Below are 18,656 nucleotides of genomic sequence, written 5' to 3' on the forward strand. Positions count from 1 at the left end.
CTCTTCTCCTTCACGTTAGTCAATAAGCTCATGAACACAGCCTAAGTCTTCCCATCACTCCAGAAAGCTTTACCTCCATAATCACTAATGCAAACCACTCACTCTCTGGTCACAGTCTTGTTTTCCTAGGGGCCTTGCTCATCTTCTCCCATCTCAAATGCTCTTTAGCCTAACAGGGGTCTCCAGTGCCTCCCTTCATGTTGCTCTTGCGTATTCCAACTTACCCTTGTTGGCTAACACTGCTCTGGTGTAAACACCACCATTTTTACCTGGAATACTATGACAGATTCCTATGGGGGTCTCCCTGATTCTGCCTGTCCCTCCCAACAGCTCAGCAGTCACAGTAACATCTGAGATGAGTCGGTTCATGGAACTCTTCTCCTCAATTCATTCTAATGGCTTTACTCAGAGTCAAAGTCCTTACAGTGACCTGTCAGAGTCCTTGTCACAGCTGTGATTTCCTTTTACTTTCCCCTTGGCTCTCAACTCTGCTCATCAAACAGACCGGCATACTTCCATCTCAAGGCCTTTCCACTGCTCCCTTCCCAGAATGCTCTTCTGTCAATTGTCTTCATCGCTTGCTCCTTCACTTCCTTTAAGTCTGTGCTCAAACATCTCCTGTCAATGAAGCACTTTGGCCATACTATTTAAATAAGAAGATGCCACTCCCCTACCTCAGTAGTCCTACATTTGCCTTTTTCTACTATTTTTCTCCACAGGCCATGTCACTATCTGACATACTACATATTTTATTTTTATAAAATATCGGTTGTTTAACGTATGCACATTAGAATATAAGCCTGGTAAAACAGAGATATTATTTATTCTTTGTTGCTATATTCCCTGAGCCTAGAACAATGCTTTGCTCATAGTGGGCATCCAATAGTGACTTGGATTTGATGAATTCAACTTAGAATCCAAGGTCAATTATTTCAACTGTACTTTAGATAATGAATTTTAGTGTGTATGTAAATATCTGGATGTTTAAGTTAATTTTTGAGTGGCCAAGAGGAAAAAACATCCCTTGTCTGGATTTAGATCATCTTCTAAAGAGAAAATCTAGAATTATTCACAGCCAGAGAAATTGAATCATGGCTGTTAGATGCCTACTTGAAAGACGTGCTTCTCCTAACTCACTTATTCAGAAATCCAGCTTTGACCTTCCAATTTTATGAAATAAAAACATTTCTACTTCTACTTTTTTCCTTGAAACCTACAAAACCAAAAAATAAAAAGAAAAATTTCCATCTTAAATGAAACAAAAAATGACCATAACTATTGACCAGTGACTGAGAAATCCATTTGCAAAATTCAAGAAAATATAGACCAAAAGGCCAAAAGCTAATACATACATTGTCAGACCTTCAGCAGACCACAGATTTCTCCAAATGTCACAGTGCTAAGGGGTCTACCCAAAATCCCTGTATTGGGGCAACTATATCTACTACACTTGGAGAAAGCACTATAGAATCTGAAAAAAAAACTTTTATGCATTGAGGTTCACTTCCAAAGAATACTAGGGAAAGTGGAGTTGCAGGAGGAGTCATAAACCTCTTTCCTTGTCCTAGCCCTGGCCTCCTGGTGGAGGAACACTATCTTTTAGAAAAGGTAGATGAATGCATGATGGAAGTCATAATGAATTTTGCAGCTACTGACTGGACCCTGGAAGAGATATTAGGCCATCCTCTTGACAGCCTAATGCTCGTACCAAAGGGTAAAGTAAAACATAGCTTCAGTTAAATTCATCTTGTTCTTTATGCCTTTTATTGTTCTTCTATCCCTTTAAGTTTTAATTCCATAAATTCTATTCTAGTTTTTTGTTTATTTTGCTCTTCTATTGTGATAAGAACAATTAACATGAGCTTTATACTCTTAAATTTTTAAGTGACCAATACAGTATTGTGAACTATGGGCACAATGTTTTAGAACAGATCTCTAGAACGTATTCATCTTGCTTAACCAAAACTTTCTAGTCATTAAATAGCTACTTCTTTTCCTCCCCCAAGCTTCTGACAATCACTGTCTTATTCTCCACGTCCATCAATTCATTCTAGATACCTCTTACAAGTGAACTCATGCAGTTGGTCTGGTGACTATCTTATTTCACTTAGTACAATGTCATTAAGCCTCATTTGTGTTGTAGCACATGGTAGGATTTCCTTGTTTTTAAAGGCTGAATGATATTCCAATGAATGTATATACCATATTTTCTTCCTTTCTTCCATCTGTGGGCATAAGTAGTTTTCACATCTTGGCTCTTATGAATAATAACTACGATGAACATGGGAATGCAAATAACTCACTGAGATCCTGATATAAATTTTTTTGGATACATAGTAGGAGGTGGGATTTCTGAATCCTAGGGTAGATCTATTTTTAATTTTGAGGATACTACATACTGTTTTCCATAGTAGCTATACCATTTTACATTTCTACCAACAGTATACAAGGGTTTCTTTTTTTCCACATCCTCACCAACACTTGCTATGTTTCGTCTCTTGGTGAACTAGTAGGTGTTAGGAGCTAGCTATCTCATGGGTTTTGATTTGCGTCTCCCTGATGATTAGTATGCCATACTAGCTAAACTCTCTTATCTAATTCTCTCCCATGGTTTCCTATAGTCTAGACAGATATATGTGGTCACCACTAAATAAACACTGCAGTCTTTAAGCCCATCTTTCAGCTCTAGATTTCCTGTAGCCCATACCACTTCCTATATTCAGTAACAGAGCCATTTGAATACCCTATCGTTCTCCAAAGCTTCTACTTAAAGGAGTTAATTGTCTTTATTTCTTAACACTTAACTTTCTTAGTTCCACAACACATGGCATTTTTTTTTTTAACTTTCTTAGTTCCATAGCACATGGCATTTTTTTATAGTAGCAGTAACATTTGTCTTGCGTTACCTTGTGTATAGGCAGAATGAAAGGCAGCACATACATGGAATCCAGAAGACCTGGCTTCGAATGCTCATTCTATCACTTAATATTTAAATGGGGGCAAATTATTTAACCTCTGAAATCCTCAGTAGTCTTCTCTATAAAATGCAAATACTAATAACTCACAGGATTATCTAAAGAATTAAAAATTTCAGAAAAATAAAATTGAAGTGGCAAATCTACCATGAAAGACCAAAATTGATTGTTTTCTAAGAACAAAGAAGTATGATTCATTTTCCAAAAGCACATCTAGATAGACACATTTAATATTAGAATAATATCATATTGTTCATTGAGGATGCAGATTCTTGCTTTTCCAAAGAGGATACTTAATTTAATCATGCTAAGAAAAGTAGAAGATGGAACTAATAACAAGGAATGTCTAGAAGCAGGGCCTCTTCTGTCATGAGTCATAATCTGTGGCAACTTAATTTTTCTGCTTTCACTGAATTCCTTCTATGATCAAGCTCTTTTGCTTTTATGGGAAAGAGAAATAAGCAGAGGTCATGAGACTGATTATTTCTTTATTTTAAAGCTTAAATATATTGAAAACCTTGCTATCATTATTTAGTAATAAGAGAAAAATGGCAAATTACTGATTGTTTTCCTATTTTTCAGATAAGGAAACCAAGATTGAAGATAGATTATGTAGTTTTCCCAGAGTCACATAAATGAGAAGCTCTAATCATTCTGCCTGATTTCAGAACTCTCTAAGTTTATAGTACATTTTTATTAATACATTAAGTTATCTCTGATCAGTTGTATCAAAGTAAGCCAACAGTTTCAATAGCTACTTTTTGCACAAAATAAAAATTAATATCTTACATTCCTATAATATTTAACTGTCTTTGAAAGCACTTCTACAAGCATTAATGGTTTGAATCCCACAACAAATCAATGTTTTTCTCCATTTTAGATAAGAAGTAAGAGGAATAGAGAGATTACAAGTTTCCCAGTGTCATGTTACTGAAGTTAAAAATATAGGCCTTGGCTTGAGGTGTAGGTTGTGGTACGAATGTCTTAGCATATATGAGGCCCTGGTTCAATTCCAGAGCCAAACATTTAAAAAAATAAACACACACACACACACACACACACACACACATTCATACATACACGTTTTTCTACCCTAGTATTAGTGCTCTTCTCAGAATTGTTAATGATTTTAGAATTACCTAGTACCTTTTTTTTTAATAAATGAGGCATTCATTAGGTATTCAATTGACTATCATATTACCAATTTTATTCAATTAATTTGAAAAATATAATTTTTCATTTTATAGTACATATAATCTGTGATGTGATCACAGATGTTATTTTCAATAAAATGAATTGATTTCAGGAACTTTTTCAATGTCAGGTATAGTGCTCACTAGCTGGACGGGTGAGGCTTGAAATGACAAGGCTCCAATGTAACATCAATCATCAACACCTGGTGCATTGATATATGAGAAGGAGTGGTGGGAACAAAGTATCGATAGGTAGAGTGGATTCTATAAAAATCTTTATTCATTATGTGAGGATTTATATTTTATAATACACAAATATGTTAGGAGAAATCATTGTAATTTATAATGTGAAAAGTAAGATGTTCATATTTTCTTTTTCTCTTTTTTTTTTGGTGGGGGGGGTATTGGGGATTGAATTTGGGGGTACTCAACCACTAAGCCACATCCCCAGCTCTAGTTTTTGTATTTTATTTAGACACAGGGTCTCACTGAGTTTTTTAGTACCTTGCTGTGGCTGAGGCTGGCTTTGAGCTAGCAATCCTCCTGCCTTAGCCTCCCAAGCTGCTAGGATTACAGACGTGCATCACTGTGCCCAGCTAAGATGTTCATATTTTCATGAATATCTTTTTAGCAGAAAGGGGAAAGATAAGTCAAGGTGAATCAGTAAGGAGACTACTGTAGTCATTTCCCAGGGATTAATCAATTCTTAAATCTGGCTGGTTATTAGAATCATCAATGAAGCCTTTTAAAAGTACAGTTTTCAGTCTACTACGTTTCTGACTTAGTAGGCCTGGGATCATGTATGGGTTTTTTTTTCTTCCTTTTTTTGTGTATTATAATCATACATAACACTGGGATTTGTTGTTAGATATCCATACATGCACACAATATAAAAATATAATTTGGTTAGTATCATTGCCCAATATCTCTCTTTTCTACCTTCTATTTTCATGAGATACCCATCTCTCTAGTTTTCACATATGATAGAAAATGTATGATCTTGACTTTTTGTCAAGGGCTTATTTCACTTAACATAATGCTCTCGAGTTCCATCCATTTTCCTGCAAATGACATAATTTAATTCTTCTTTATGACTGAATAAAATTTCCTTGTGTAAATATACTATATTTTCTTTATTCATTCACCCACTGATAGACATTTTAGGTTCGTTCTAAACTTTAGGTATTATGAATTGCACTGCAATAAACATGGCTATGTATTTATCAACTATGATGTGCTGGGTTTAATTCTTTAGGATAAATACTCAGGAACGGTATAGCTGGATCATATAGAGGTTTCAATCCAAGTCTTTAGAGGAACCTCCATGTTGACTTCCATAATGGTCTCACTAATTTACAATCTAACAACGTTATAAAAAGTGTTCCTTTTTCTCACATCCTCTCTAGCATTTGTTATTTTTTTGTGTGTGCTTTTGATGGCTGCCATTCTAACTAGAGTGAAATGAAATCTTCATTTAGTTTTGATTTGCATTTCCCAAATGCTAAAGATGTTGAACATTTTTTCAGATATAATGCTGTGTCTGAATGTTTGTCCCTTCTAAAATGCATGTTGAGTTTTAATTGCCATTTTAACAGTTTAAGGAATTAGGTGATTGGGCTGCATTAGCTCCCACCTCATGGTGGGGGGAGGATTAGTCATTATAAATGGCTGATTGTGTTAGTCAGTTTGCACCACTGTGACTAAAATACCTGACCAGAACAACCTAGAGGAGGAAAAGCTTATGTGGGCTCATAGTTTCAGAGGCCTTGGTTCACAGTCCCTGATTGCATTGCTCTGGGCTGGAGATGAGGCAGAACATCATGGTGACTTCATGGTGGAAGGGCATGGTGGAGGAAAGCTCCTCAGGTCATGGCAGCCCCACAGAAGACAGAGAGTGTGAAGGACTACAGACAAAATATAAACCCCAGAGGCACACCCCTAGGGATCTGCTTTCTCTATCCACTACCCAGTATAATTGTCCTTTCAAATTATTAATCCGACAAATGGACTACTGCACTGATTAGGCTACAACTCTCAAAGTCCATTTGCATGCTTTCCCCTGACACCTCATATCCAAACCATAACACTCGGCCAGTGGCCCCAAAAGATCATGTCCACCTCACAATGCAAAACACATTTAGTTCATCTCCAAGAGTCTTCATAGTCTTAACAGTTTTAGCATTGCCCCAAAGTACAAATCCTAGTTTCCTTCAAGACTCAAGGCAAAGCTGGGTGCAGTGGTGCACACCTCTAATCCAAGAGACTCAGGGAGTTGACACAGTTTGAGGCCAGCCTCAGTAACTTAGTGAGACCCTGCCTTAAAATAAAAATTAAAAAGCCTAGAGGTGCAGTGTCAAAGCACCCCTGGGTTCAAACCCTAGTACAACAACAACAAAGACTCAAGGCAAACTCTTGGTTGTAAGTTCCCGTAAAAATAATCAAAATCCAGGGCTGGGGTTGTAGCTCAGTGGTAGAGCACTTGCCTAGCATTTGTGAAGCACAGGGTTTGATTCTCAGAACCACATATAAATAAATAAATAAATAATCCACTGACAACTAAAAAAAAATAATAATAAAATAAAGAAAATCCAGTTACATATATCCAATATACATTGGCATAGAATAAATATTTTCATTCCAAGGCGGGTATAGAAAAAAGGGAAGGGGTTCAGTCTTATATTGGCAAGACTGAAACCCAGCTGGACAAACAAGTCCTGTAGGTCCACATCCAGCACCTGGAGCCCTTGGTGGAGAGAACATACCTTCATCATGTGCTCCAGATGCTAGCAGCCAAGGGACTTGGGTGGCCCTATCCCTATAGCCTTGCTAGTCAGAGTCCACATGTCCTCTCTCTTAAGCTGGCTCTGTCTTCAGTCGGCAGCTTCCCTTGGCAGACATTCCACGTTTCTGGCATCTCTCCTGGGGATCTCCGCTACAGCTTCACCTTCCTTCTCATGGTTTCACACATCACCTCCTTAAGAGCTGCCTGCAAGGATTCCATCCCTTCTACACTTTGGCTTCCCAAGATCTTCTCTGAAATCTTGGTGGAAGCCTTTATGACACCTAAACTCCAGCATCCTGTGTTCCTGTAGAACCAGCACCACATGAATTATGCCACTCTGTCACCAGCTCCAGAAGTAGCTGGGCCTCTTTGCACCAGGGCTGCAGTGGCCTGAGTTTCCGGGCAGCTGAGCATGTGAAATGAATCCTCAGGAAACAGCCTTCTAGGAACTCCTCTGTGAGCAGGGTGCCCCCAAGGTCTCTAAAATGAGTTTTCACTTCTATACCCTTGAGCCTGCAGTGGGTGTGCTCTTGTAGAATCCCGAGATATCCTCAAAGGCCTCTTTCCTATTGTCTCTGTGCAAAGTAATTTGCTTCTCTTTAGTGGCAGTAATCTTGTTGACCACCACATCTCCTTTGGCCCCAGTTTTAGATAGCATTTTCAGTCAAATTGCAAGTTTTAAACATCTTTCATGGTGGTTCATGCATATAATCCCAGTGACTTGAGAGGTTGAGGTAGGAGATTCACAAATTTGAGGACAGTCTGGGCAATTTAGTAAGCCCCTGATCGACTTAGTGAGACCCTGTCTCAAAATTAAAAGGGCATGGGAATATAGTTCAGTGGTAAAGCACACCTGGATTCAATCTCCAGTATAAAAAAAAAAAACAAGAACAACAACAACAACAACAACAACAACAAGTCTTTCATCTTTGCCTTTTTGCTTCTGTTTCTCACAGTAAACCTGGCTAAAAGCTATGAGCAACACCCATGCTACTGCCTTAATTCTGCGCTGCCTTGAAATTTCCTCTGCCGGATTCACTAGTCCGTCTCCTTTAAATTCAGCCTCAGAGAAAGTCTCAGGACCCAGGAAAAATGCAGACAACTTCTTTGCCAGAACTTAGCACAATAGCCACTAGTTGAATTTCCAATGCAGTCCCTGTTCCCTCTGAAACCTTGTGAGTACAGTCTTTACTGTCTACATTCCTATTAGCATTCTGGTCTTCTGACCTTCATCCAGAAACACCCATTAAGCTCTGATTACAACATTCTAAGGCTTTTCCAGCCTGCATGTCCAAACGTTTCAAAACTCTTCCCACTAACCAGTTCCAAAGGCTTTTTTATCCCATGGTCAGGTTAGTCACAACAGCGATCTCACTTCTGACACCAATTTCCGAGTTAGACAACTTGGAGTCACTGTGATCAAAATTCCTGACAAGAACAACATGGAGAAGGAAACATTTATTTTGGTTCTTGGTGCATGGCTGGCCAGTTCCATTGCTTTGGCCCCAAGGTGAGGCAGAACATCATGATAGAGGAATGTCCCTTGGGTCATAGCAGCCCAAAAGAAAAGAAAGAGAGCAAGGAACCAGCAAGCCACCATAGATTAGTGAGCTGATTAGGTTCCAGCTCTCATAGTTCAATCATGAGCTTTCAGGGGACACCTCAGATCCAACCATAAGAGTGAATATGGCTCCCTTTTGCCTTTGCTCTTCTCCATGTGAAACAAAGCCTTCCTCCTCTCTGGGGATACCATGCTCAAAGTGCCATCTTAGAATCAGAATTCGCCAAATGAGCTGGTTCCTTGATATTAGACCTCTGGCTTCCAGAACTGTGAATCAATAAATTTCTGCTCATTATGAATCACCCAGTCTGTGATATTCTGTTAGACTAGCACGAACAGACTAATATGGGTCATCAGATGATTGTGAAAGTGTAACATTCTCCTGCCTAGATAAGAGTCAAGAAGATACACTATGAGTCTGGAGGAGAAGAGAGAGACGTAAGATATCTAGACAGCAGAAATTAATAGTGATTAATTACGACTGTTTTAGTCAGTTTGGGCTGCTATAATAAAGCACTGTAGAGTAAACAATCAACAACAGAAAATTATTTCCCCTAGTTCCGGTGGCTTGAAGTCAGAGATCTGGGTGCTAATGTGGTTCATTTCTGGTGAGGGTCCTTGTTATAACTTCACATGGTGAAAAGAGCAAACTAGCTAGTTCTCTAGGTGAGTACATTTGCTTCATTCATGAGGACTTCACAATCATGAACTAATTCCTTCCCAAGGACTCTGCTTCTAAATACTATTAGATTGGGATTAGATTTCAACAGAACAGTGACTGAGCAATATCCATTCGAAGCAATTGTGTGCATGGGTGGCCAGTTATGAAGCCCCAGAGTACAAGCCTAGCATTAGTCTTCAAGGGCAAGGAAGGAGAAAAGGAAATTCATGGAATATACAATAGCAAACGGCCACTAGTCAGTCAGAAGTGTATGTATGTCTTATCAGGCAGAACTTTGGATTTAAGACTTAAGAATAAGCTTAGAAAATTGAAATGCTTAGGTTTGATTGAGAAAGAAAAGTCCTCAAAAGAGACAAATGGAGGTAAGAGACATAGCATGGATACAGTATTGATTCACTATTTAGTGGGAAAAGATTCGGTTTGGGACAGAGTATGAAGGGTCTGAATTCCAACTTAAGAAGTCTGAATTTGAGCTGTGGCTGGGGCTGGGGCTCAGTGGTAGAGTGCTTGCCTTGCACAGGTGAGGCACTGGGTTCAATTTATTTATTAAAGTAAATATATATATATATATATATATATATATATATATAGTATGCATCTACAACTGAAAAAAATATTAAAAAAAGAAGTCTGAATTTATACTGCTAGAAAAACGAGTAAAAGGCAAAATTGGAAGAATAGCAAAAAGCATGTTTACTTAAAGCAGGATTTTTGTAAATATATATATATATGTACATAAATATGTATACATTTATTTTAGTTTAGTTGTAGAAGGACGCAATATCTTCATTTTTTAAAAATCTATTTTTTTATGTGGTGCTGAGGATAGAACCCAGTGCCTCACACATGCGAGTCAAGCGCTCAACCACTGAGCTACAACCCCAGCATCTTAAAGCAGGAATTTGTTATCAGGTTTGGCTTTTAGGAAGATTCTATTACTGATGAGAAGTTGGGAAGAGGTGAGCTTAGAGGTGGGAGAAGAGTTTGAAATAGTGTGGTTACCATATACACTATTCAACAGCAGCGGTAGTGGGTTGAACAAGAAATACCTATTTCTAGAGACATATATAAGGCAAACTATGAATCCCATTGGGAATGAAAAAGGAGAAATTAAGGATAAAACTAAGGATTCTAGCTCAGCAAGATTTACAGACTGAAAATTTTGTGTCCCTCTAAAATGCACGCCTCAAAATCCTAAGGTCCCATGTGATAGTATTTCAAAGTGGGGCCTTTAGGGAGTAATTAGAGTTTGATTAGGTTGTGCGGGTGGGGGCTCATGATGGAATTAGTACCCTTATATAAAAAGGAGAAAATGAAGCATTTCCCTGGCCATCCTGCAATGTTTTAAGATTTCTGGAGTTAAAAACAATAATCTATTTTCCCAAGCACTGTTCAGGTTTACACAGCTAACAACGGCCAGCATGTTCTCCTTCTAATATCATGAACTCCAAAATGGTGTTGGCACAGCCTTTCTAAATGGTTTCTGTGATTTGTATTTCATCCTTGTTGGTAATCCAGGGAATCATATTCCCTTGTTGCATCCTCTACCTTCTCAGAGATGAGACAACCAGCAAGATCAGTTGGAAAAAAAATTTCATTGAACATTCTGCTCTAACAGAATGAGCCTTTTCAGAGTATAGACATACAGTGTTTAATCATGACACTTATCTGCCTCTAGGCCAGATCTGAAACTTAGAAGAGCAGCTGTCATATTCTTTACCTACTCAAGATACCTGTATTGGGCTCCCACAATATTACCTGTTTATGTGTGTCCTCTTGTACTCTCATCCTGCCTCTCCTGGGCTTCAACCTACTTGCTCAAGGAATTCCATGCAGGGCACCCTTCCTCTTATCTCAATAGATAATCATTTTCTTTATACAACATGCAATCTCTCATTGGCGTATTCCAGCAATTAGCTGTATCTATGCAAGTTTGTGCCTAGGAGATCATATTTATCTATCTGAATTACACTTTAGGTTTATGTTATGAGTCCTAATAAAAAGGTATGAGCGTTATAAAGTTTTTCTCAAAGATTTAGCTGAAACAAAGTCATTTCCCTTTCAATATTTTAAAATGGAACCCTTTGTAAAGTATTATAGGCATTGAAGGAACAAACTTAAGGGAGAATTTTTTTTCAATTTAAAAAATAACTTATTTAATTTTTCCATAGTGAAACGGAATGAAGTGTTTCTTATTTCCTCTTGTGAATCAAGGACATATGTTTTTCAATTACTAGGTTGCTGCTAACTTAGGTTATACCTGGTATTCTCCAGTTATCTCATTTTATTATTTTATCTGAGTATTGTTTTGGACTCACCTCAAATTTCAGTTTAAAGATCTATCAGGCTGGCAAGATGCCTGCTAAGTGCATCTCTCAGCTCCCAGAAGAGGTACTCTGCACATTCTAGGCAGTCTATCGTATTGATAGTATAAATGCTAGTGAGAAAAGCTAATATGGGTCTGATTTTCCTGCTTTGGTGCAGTGCTACTTGATACCCATGACTTTTTTTTCCTCCTTCTAAGTCATGGCCACAGCTAGAAGAAAATACGAAAACTCCCTTCAGATTCTCCTATCCAGCGCCTCTGATTCCATCAGTCACCACACTTGGGTCAGCAGGAGCACAGTGTGGCCTGTAGATCTGATCAGTCTGAGGGAAACTTTCTCGTGATTTACATAACATGAAAGAGAAAGAAAGAAGATGACTTCCTTCTTTCCCGGCTTCAGGAGAATTTGGTCTGGACAATTATACTCTGATTTTTTCCAGTGTAGGCCTGCCGGCTCTCCGTGCATTTGTCTAATGTTTAAAGGATATGTTATTAATACAGAAAAGGATGTAGACAGTATTGTCAAGGACTCCTTTACAGGCCTCTAAAATACTGACCTTTACTGATGACAGTTTTCAAGGACTACTCTGTGGGACTTAAAATCTAAAGTTGGGCTTGGAAGTGTGCCAGCCACCAGAGAGACAAAAAGAGGAATGTTGCCTTCAGAGTTTGCAGTCTGGCAGGGCAGCGCACCCGAGCACAGCAGCAAGATGAGGTACCACAGAAGGTGCCTTTTGTGGAAGCAACAACAGGCTTCCACAGAAAGGGTCACCCGATTCACCCGCACACTAGGCTCACATGAGCCCTTTTGAGATGGTTTTATAGCAACAAGCAAACATAAAAATCACAATTATTTTTGAATCACCTTAGAGTATATTCTAACTTAATCAACATTTAGTCGAGGAAATAGATGTCATAAGAAGAACTCCACACACATAAGAATAATAGTCTTAAATTGCATCTTGATGAGATTTTTATGACAAAGTAAAATTTTCAAAAAAAATCTTCCATCAGAATTATAGTGAATACATCAGACACTAGAAAGGCAATATGTCAATCAATGGAAGGGTAACTGATGTGATACAGCAATTTGTATACGGGGTAAAAGCGGGAGTTCATAATCCACTTGAATCAAACCATGTAATATGATGTATTAAGAACTATGTAATGTTATGAACGACCAATAAAACAAACAAACAAAAAAAAAAAAACAAAAAAAATAAATAAAATTAGAACCAAAAAAAAAAAAAAAGAATTATAGTGATACTGAGAATTCAACACCGAAGTTACTTACTTTTACTATGATAAGCCTAGCCAGGTTTTCACACCTCTGATTATCATTTTCTGTATATGCTACTTCAAAGAGGGTATTATAATTTTCTAGGATTTTAGCCATTATCTTGTTGCAAAGGTCCTGTTCTTTCATGCCTTCAAGCCCAGTTGGCACACTAGAAATAAGAAAAAAAAATTGAGAGGAATTACTTAGCATAAACAGCAATGCCAGCATATCTGACTCAGATTTATATTTTGACACCTCCTGAATGATTAGCCTTCTTATAAAGACACATGGGATTTTCAGTAAGCTCTATGGTAACGTGCATGACGTTGTTGGAGCAATTGGTAAGTTCCCAAGATCTGAATCAACAGCTTGTGCTGACTAGGGAAAGTCAGCCTACTCCAGAAGAAAACAGATTAGCACTGATGTTGCTGATGCTTTGAATATATTAAAACTCTGAATATATTAACACTAGTATGTCCAAGATAACATACATATAAAAGCAAAAGTGAAAAAGAATGAGTGTTATCAGGATAGATTACTATTATCATGAATAACTGCAGCACAATCTGTATTAAAAGATTTTTTTACATAATATACAAAAAGTACAGACATTAAAGGAAAAAATGAATACTTCTGGGGGAAAAAGAAGACAGCTACTGTTGAACCTGAGAGATGAGTACATGGAAGATTTCCACGTATCTATCACTCTGCTTTAGCAAGAGAGATAGCTATCTCAGCTTCAGTAAGAGAAATAATCGTCTTTCTTGGGTGTTTAAAATTTTTTGATAATAAAAAAAAGATGAAAATGAGTCTGAATGCAGACTCATTAACAAAGTAAAAAACAAAGCCAAAACCAAACAAAAAACAAAAAAGACCCAAACTGGAAGAAACTATCTTCTTCAGTAACACATATAGTTGACATAGGATTGGTAGTTAGACTATGCAAAGAATTCTTACTTATCTAAGAAAGAGAACCCATTCAAAAGAAAAAGTGACAAAGGACCTGAGTTGAAACACTGCATTTAGTGCCCACCCAGATAATCCATGATGATTCTTTTATTTCAAGAGTCCGGTCTTGATCACACCTGCAGAGAGACTTTTTTCCACATAAGATAACATCTGCAGTATCAACTAAGACCTAATGTCTGAGAGGGATATTATTCAGCCTATTAGACCATCTGCAGGGTCCACACTCTAAGGTGTCTCCCAGTGAATCACAACTTTATATAATCCCTTCTGGATGCTGTGACTTGCTTCTAGCCAACAGAATTTGCAAAATTGATAGGATGTCAATCTATGATTCGTTACATTATATGAGATTCAGTATTTGCAGATCAGAGATATTCTCCTGCTAACTATGAAGAAAGAAGCTGCCATGCTGCTAGAGGGCCTCGAAGAGGGTAAGAGCATAGATGGCAGGGGACTCTGGGGACCTCAGGCAGCCTCCAGCTGTGAAAACCCAGTGAGAGTCTGGCGTCCTTAGTTGTGCAACGACAGCGAGATGGAGCCTGTCATATGAGCTCAGTGAGTTTGAAAGCAGATTCTTTCCCAAACTCAAACCTCAGGATAAAAATGCACCCAGCTGCTATGTTGGTTTAAGTACCGTGAAACCAAGAAGACAGAACCCAGCTACGCAGCACCTGGATTCCTGACCCATGGAAACTTGTGAGATAGCAAATGTCTATATTTTTAAGCCACAAAGACAGTGACAATTTGTTATGAACAGCTTTGTATCTGAAAGTGAGGTGCTGCTATAATAAATATGTAAAGCTTGGGAGTAGTTTGGATCTAGCTACTGGAATGACATGGGCAGAACTTGAATGGCATCGAAGAGAAAGCCTACTATGCTTTGAGCAGGTTGTCAGTGGAAATCTGGACTTTGAAGAAACCATTGGTGAGGGCTCCAAGGAAATGAGGAATGTGTGTGAACTGAAGTTCTCCACACAGGCTACGTTTGTACTTGAGAAACTTCAGGTTGTTCCCGGATTGAAGCATTGAGACCTCATGGAGATAGAGTAGATTGGAAGCCAAAGTTGTACTGGGCCATTTTTAGTCCCTCTGACAATGTCTGACCTAGCATTTCTGTGACCACAGGATAAGTGTGTATCAAGTTTGACAGACCTTGGGCCTATCCTAGCCTTAAGGCCTTAAGGCTGGGAATCAGGCCTGAATCCTGTAGGGGATTTCTGGGTATTAGTGAAATATCTTTTTCTTGAAGAAGAATCTCTGCTTCTTTTGTAGTTGTCCAATTTGATGACCCCACCCACTTTCTTTTGGGAGTACAAAAACTATGCAATCTTCTTCCTGGGAGAACCAGGTCCTTTGGGAACTCTGTCCTTCCTGAGGTCACCTTGTTGACTCGAGTTTGTGTTCCTGTGGCATGGTTTTCATTTGGGCTCAGAATAAACCATTTCCTTATTTTCTCCAAGCAGAGTTGTTACTGTCCACTGTCAGGTGTTATTGGAAACTGGAGGGAGAGATATCCTTGTTATGGTGGCAGAAAGGTTAGCAAAATTGGATCCTGAAGTTATGTGGAAAGCAGAACTTATAAGCAGTCGGCTTAGTGACACTCTTCAAGTGATTTCCAAGTGATGTTTCAAAAGTGCCACCTGGTTTCTTTTTGTCACTCCAGTAAAATGCAAAGGGGAGCAGAGAAAGACACGGAGGGGAAGAACCCCCACAAAAAGCAAATGACTGTAAAAATTCTCATACTCTTCAGTTGGCAAAGGACATGAAAATTAAGCAATTCACTGTTAGGGAAGAAGACTTCACAGAAAAGGTTGAGAGTGTGACTATAAACCTTTGGCTAAAACCTCAGAAAAATCAAAAGCTCATATTATTATGAGTCATACTGAAGACCCTGTTAGATGATTAAGAGTGTCTCACAGATCATTCCAATCAAATCAGAGGACTTTTAAAAGGCATTCTCTTTTGGCCATTTTAGCATGAGCCAAAGATTTAGAAAAGTCCTGCTTGGCAAAGGTCTGTGAATGTATTTCTTTTAAAATTGGAGTGAATCCCTGTGAAACCCACAGAAGACTCAACAAAGTTTTTGGAAATACTTATTGCAGCAGACACACTGTCCACTTGGAATGGAAGGACAGAAGGCAGGCTGTTGTACCTCCCAAACTGTGTTGCCAGGGAGCAGGTTGATAACACTACGTGCTGCAAAGATGTGCTGCCTTTCATTTTAAAAAGTATGATTCAGAGTGCGGAAGCAATGCTGCATGGGGTGAAGCTGAAACAAATCCCTAAGTCTTGGAGGCTGGTCCTTAGGGAATGAAACTAAAAAGACAAGATATCTATTAAATACAGAAATACATTTAATACACACTTAGCTATACAGTATATCTAAGGTGTTGAAATTTGAATTTAAAAAGGAGTTTTAAATTTTAAAAAAATTCAAAAAGATTCCTCAGGAGAAATACCAAAAAGAATCAGAAACACTGCTCTTATGCCTCTAGTATGTCAGTGTGAAAGTTAAGTACTTGCTCTTGATCCATCAGATCCACCAGGTGGTCATGGAATAATGCACAGAAGAGTGGGGGCTTTCAGGCCAAGAGGCTAGTTGGGGTGGGGTGGGGGGATTCTGAGTTTTAGAAAATGAGGTTCAGGTTCTAGCTCCACTGTGCATATAGTGTGGCTTTTGGAAAGCTGTCTAACTTTGAACACTTGTTTCTTCATTTGCCAAAACAGACATGTTAATAAAATTTTAAGGATCTTGTGAGAATCAAAATTTTCAGAATTATGTTAAGAGTACTTTGCAAAACTATGTGGGAGTTATGGGAATGGGGTCTCTCTTTCAAAATATTTTATTATATTACACTTCTCCTTGTGCTGATGTGAGATCATACAATACCTACAGGATGAGATGAAGGGAGGTGAATGACACGCTAGTAGGACACTATTGACCTCTGACAATACCTTAGGTGGAGCGTCTGCTTTGGGTGATGTTGGATCACTGAGCCATGATGATGTGGATAGTTGGATGTTGGGAGCAGATGTCAATGACTGGTGTCCTTGATAGTTGAAGGGCTTTTTGTTGATGCCCTCTAGAATAACATTGAAATTGGAAATCATTGTTTCTTTCTTTTTATTTCATCCAGTGTTAATCTTTCATGATCAGAGAGATGACATGAATGCTGCATCCCATACAAGGATCATATTCCATAATTTTGTCCTTTAATATCTGTGCAATTTGAATGATGTTGGCATATTCTGGTAGCATCTACATTGCTGGTTCTGCTTTGCTGTCCCCTATTCTTTCTCTGTAGAGGACAAAACAGGTTCTTCCATTTCCTCATTTGACACTTTGCAAAGGCCTTCAATATGTTCTTGCATTTCTTCATCAAACATCAGCAAATGCTTCTCCAACTTGCCTTGCTCAACGAATAATTTTTCAGACTTCTCCATCAGTCCCTGGGAAGTCTTTAAAATCATTCTGGACTGAGTTCTTCTAGCAGATATTGATGGCTTCTGGTTTTAATTCATCCATCACAAAACTGACTGATATTATTATTGCTTAAATATTATTATTAATAATATTGTATCAGCAATAGTGAGTAGTTTCCAGCATTACATCTAGATTATGGTCTGCATCAACTGCTGACTAAATGTGATACTAGGTAGATGTTCATAGCTTTGAAAAACTGAATAATGTCCCAATGGAAGGGCTAAAGAAATGAGGTTGTATGTGAGAATAAAAGTAAAACCTTGACGCTTTCCTTTTCATCCTCAATAGACTGAGGACGACCAGGTGCATTGTCTACTAGTAACAGAACTTTAAGTTATAACCCATCCTATTCAAAATATTGTTCACATCTAGGATGAAGCACGGGTAGAGTCATTTCATAAAGATACCTGTCACCCACGTTTCTGGTTACATTGCCAGAACATGGGTCGTTTTGATTTTTGTTTTTGAGAGAGTGTGGTTTCTTCACTCTGTACACTATACCTGGCTTTATCACCGGCCTTGCAACATGCCACATAGTACCAGATGAATCTGTCTCCCCATGCCTTATGGTCTGGTGCTGCCTTTACACTTTTATGAATGTAGATTCTTTTGGGTAACTTCTTCGAGGAAATTCCAGTGCTGGTCGCAATTGAAGACTTGTTTGAATTGTTATCCTTTCTCTTTACTCCAATTGTGCCCGCAGTGTGGCAGCACCTTCTTCATCAGCAGGTATGGCCTCTTCAGTAAGTTTACGTTTTTAGACCCAAACTTATTCCTGAATCTATACAACATTTCCTTGATGACTTGGTGTCCCTTGGTTCAGGGAATGTTTTCATATGGGCTCAATCTTTCTTGTGCATCAGGTTGCTATCATTTGGAACACATTTTCTGTTCATGCCTTCCAACCATAAATTCAATGCCTTTTCCATCTGAACTCAGCACCTATGACACTTTGTGGCCATAATTTTGAGGTTTAAGTATAAAATTAGCATCAATTTCCTTTTCATTCCTCACAATTTCATGGATAGAAGAGTCACTTTTGCCACAGATCTTAGTAACCATAACATAGGACTTTTTCTTTCCTTACTAAGTCAAGAATGTTCACCTTTTTAATTTAAAGAAAACACATCCCAGCTTCTCATTGGCATATCTGGATTGCCAGCTTCTCTACTTTTGCACCGTAGGGACATTAGCAAGTAAAACACAAGTTACTTGAACACAAGCACTGTGATACCTTGACAACTGATCAGAAAACAAGGAGGTAGCATATGTAATGCGCCTATGTAGACGAAAGGATGATTTATATCCTGGGTGGGACAGTGTGAGATGGAGTATTTGTGTTGCTCATAATGGCATACAATTTAAAACTTATCAGTGGTTTATTTGGGGGAATTGTCAATTTAAT

The 18,656-nt window shown here is 38.3% G+C and overlaps 1 protein-coding gene across 1 annotated transcript in view; it reads right to left on the minus strand.

Annotated features, from left to right (window-relative positions):
- The window catches only part of Fam13a (family with sequence similarity 13 member A), a 347,725-nt gene that overhangs the window by 180,623 nt on the left and 148,446 nt on the right, over positions 1-18,656 (minus strand). Inside the window, exon 5 of the mRNA XM_026405192.2 lies at positions 12,814-12,967. Within this exon, the coding sequence (XP_026260977.2) occupies positions 12,814-12,967 (154 nt within the window). The remainder of the gene's footprint in view (positions 1-12,813; positions 12,968-18,656) is intronic.

The sequence above is a fragment of the Urocitellus parryii genome, chromosome 10 (assembly GCF_045843805.1).
Source record: "Urocitellus parryii isolate mUroPar1 chromosome 10, mUroPar1.hap1, whole genome shotgun sequence".
Classification (NCBI taxonomy): domain Eukaryota; kingdom Metazoa; phylum Chordata; class Mammalia; order Rodentia; family Sciuridae; genus Urocitellus; species Urocitellus parryii.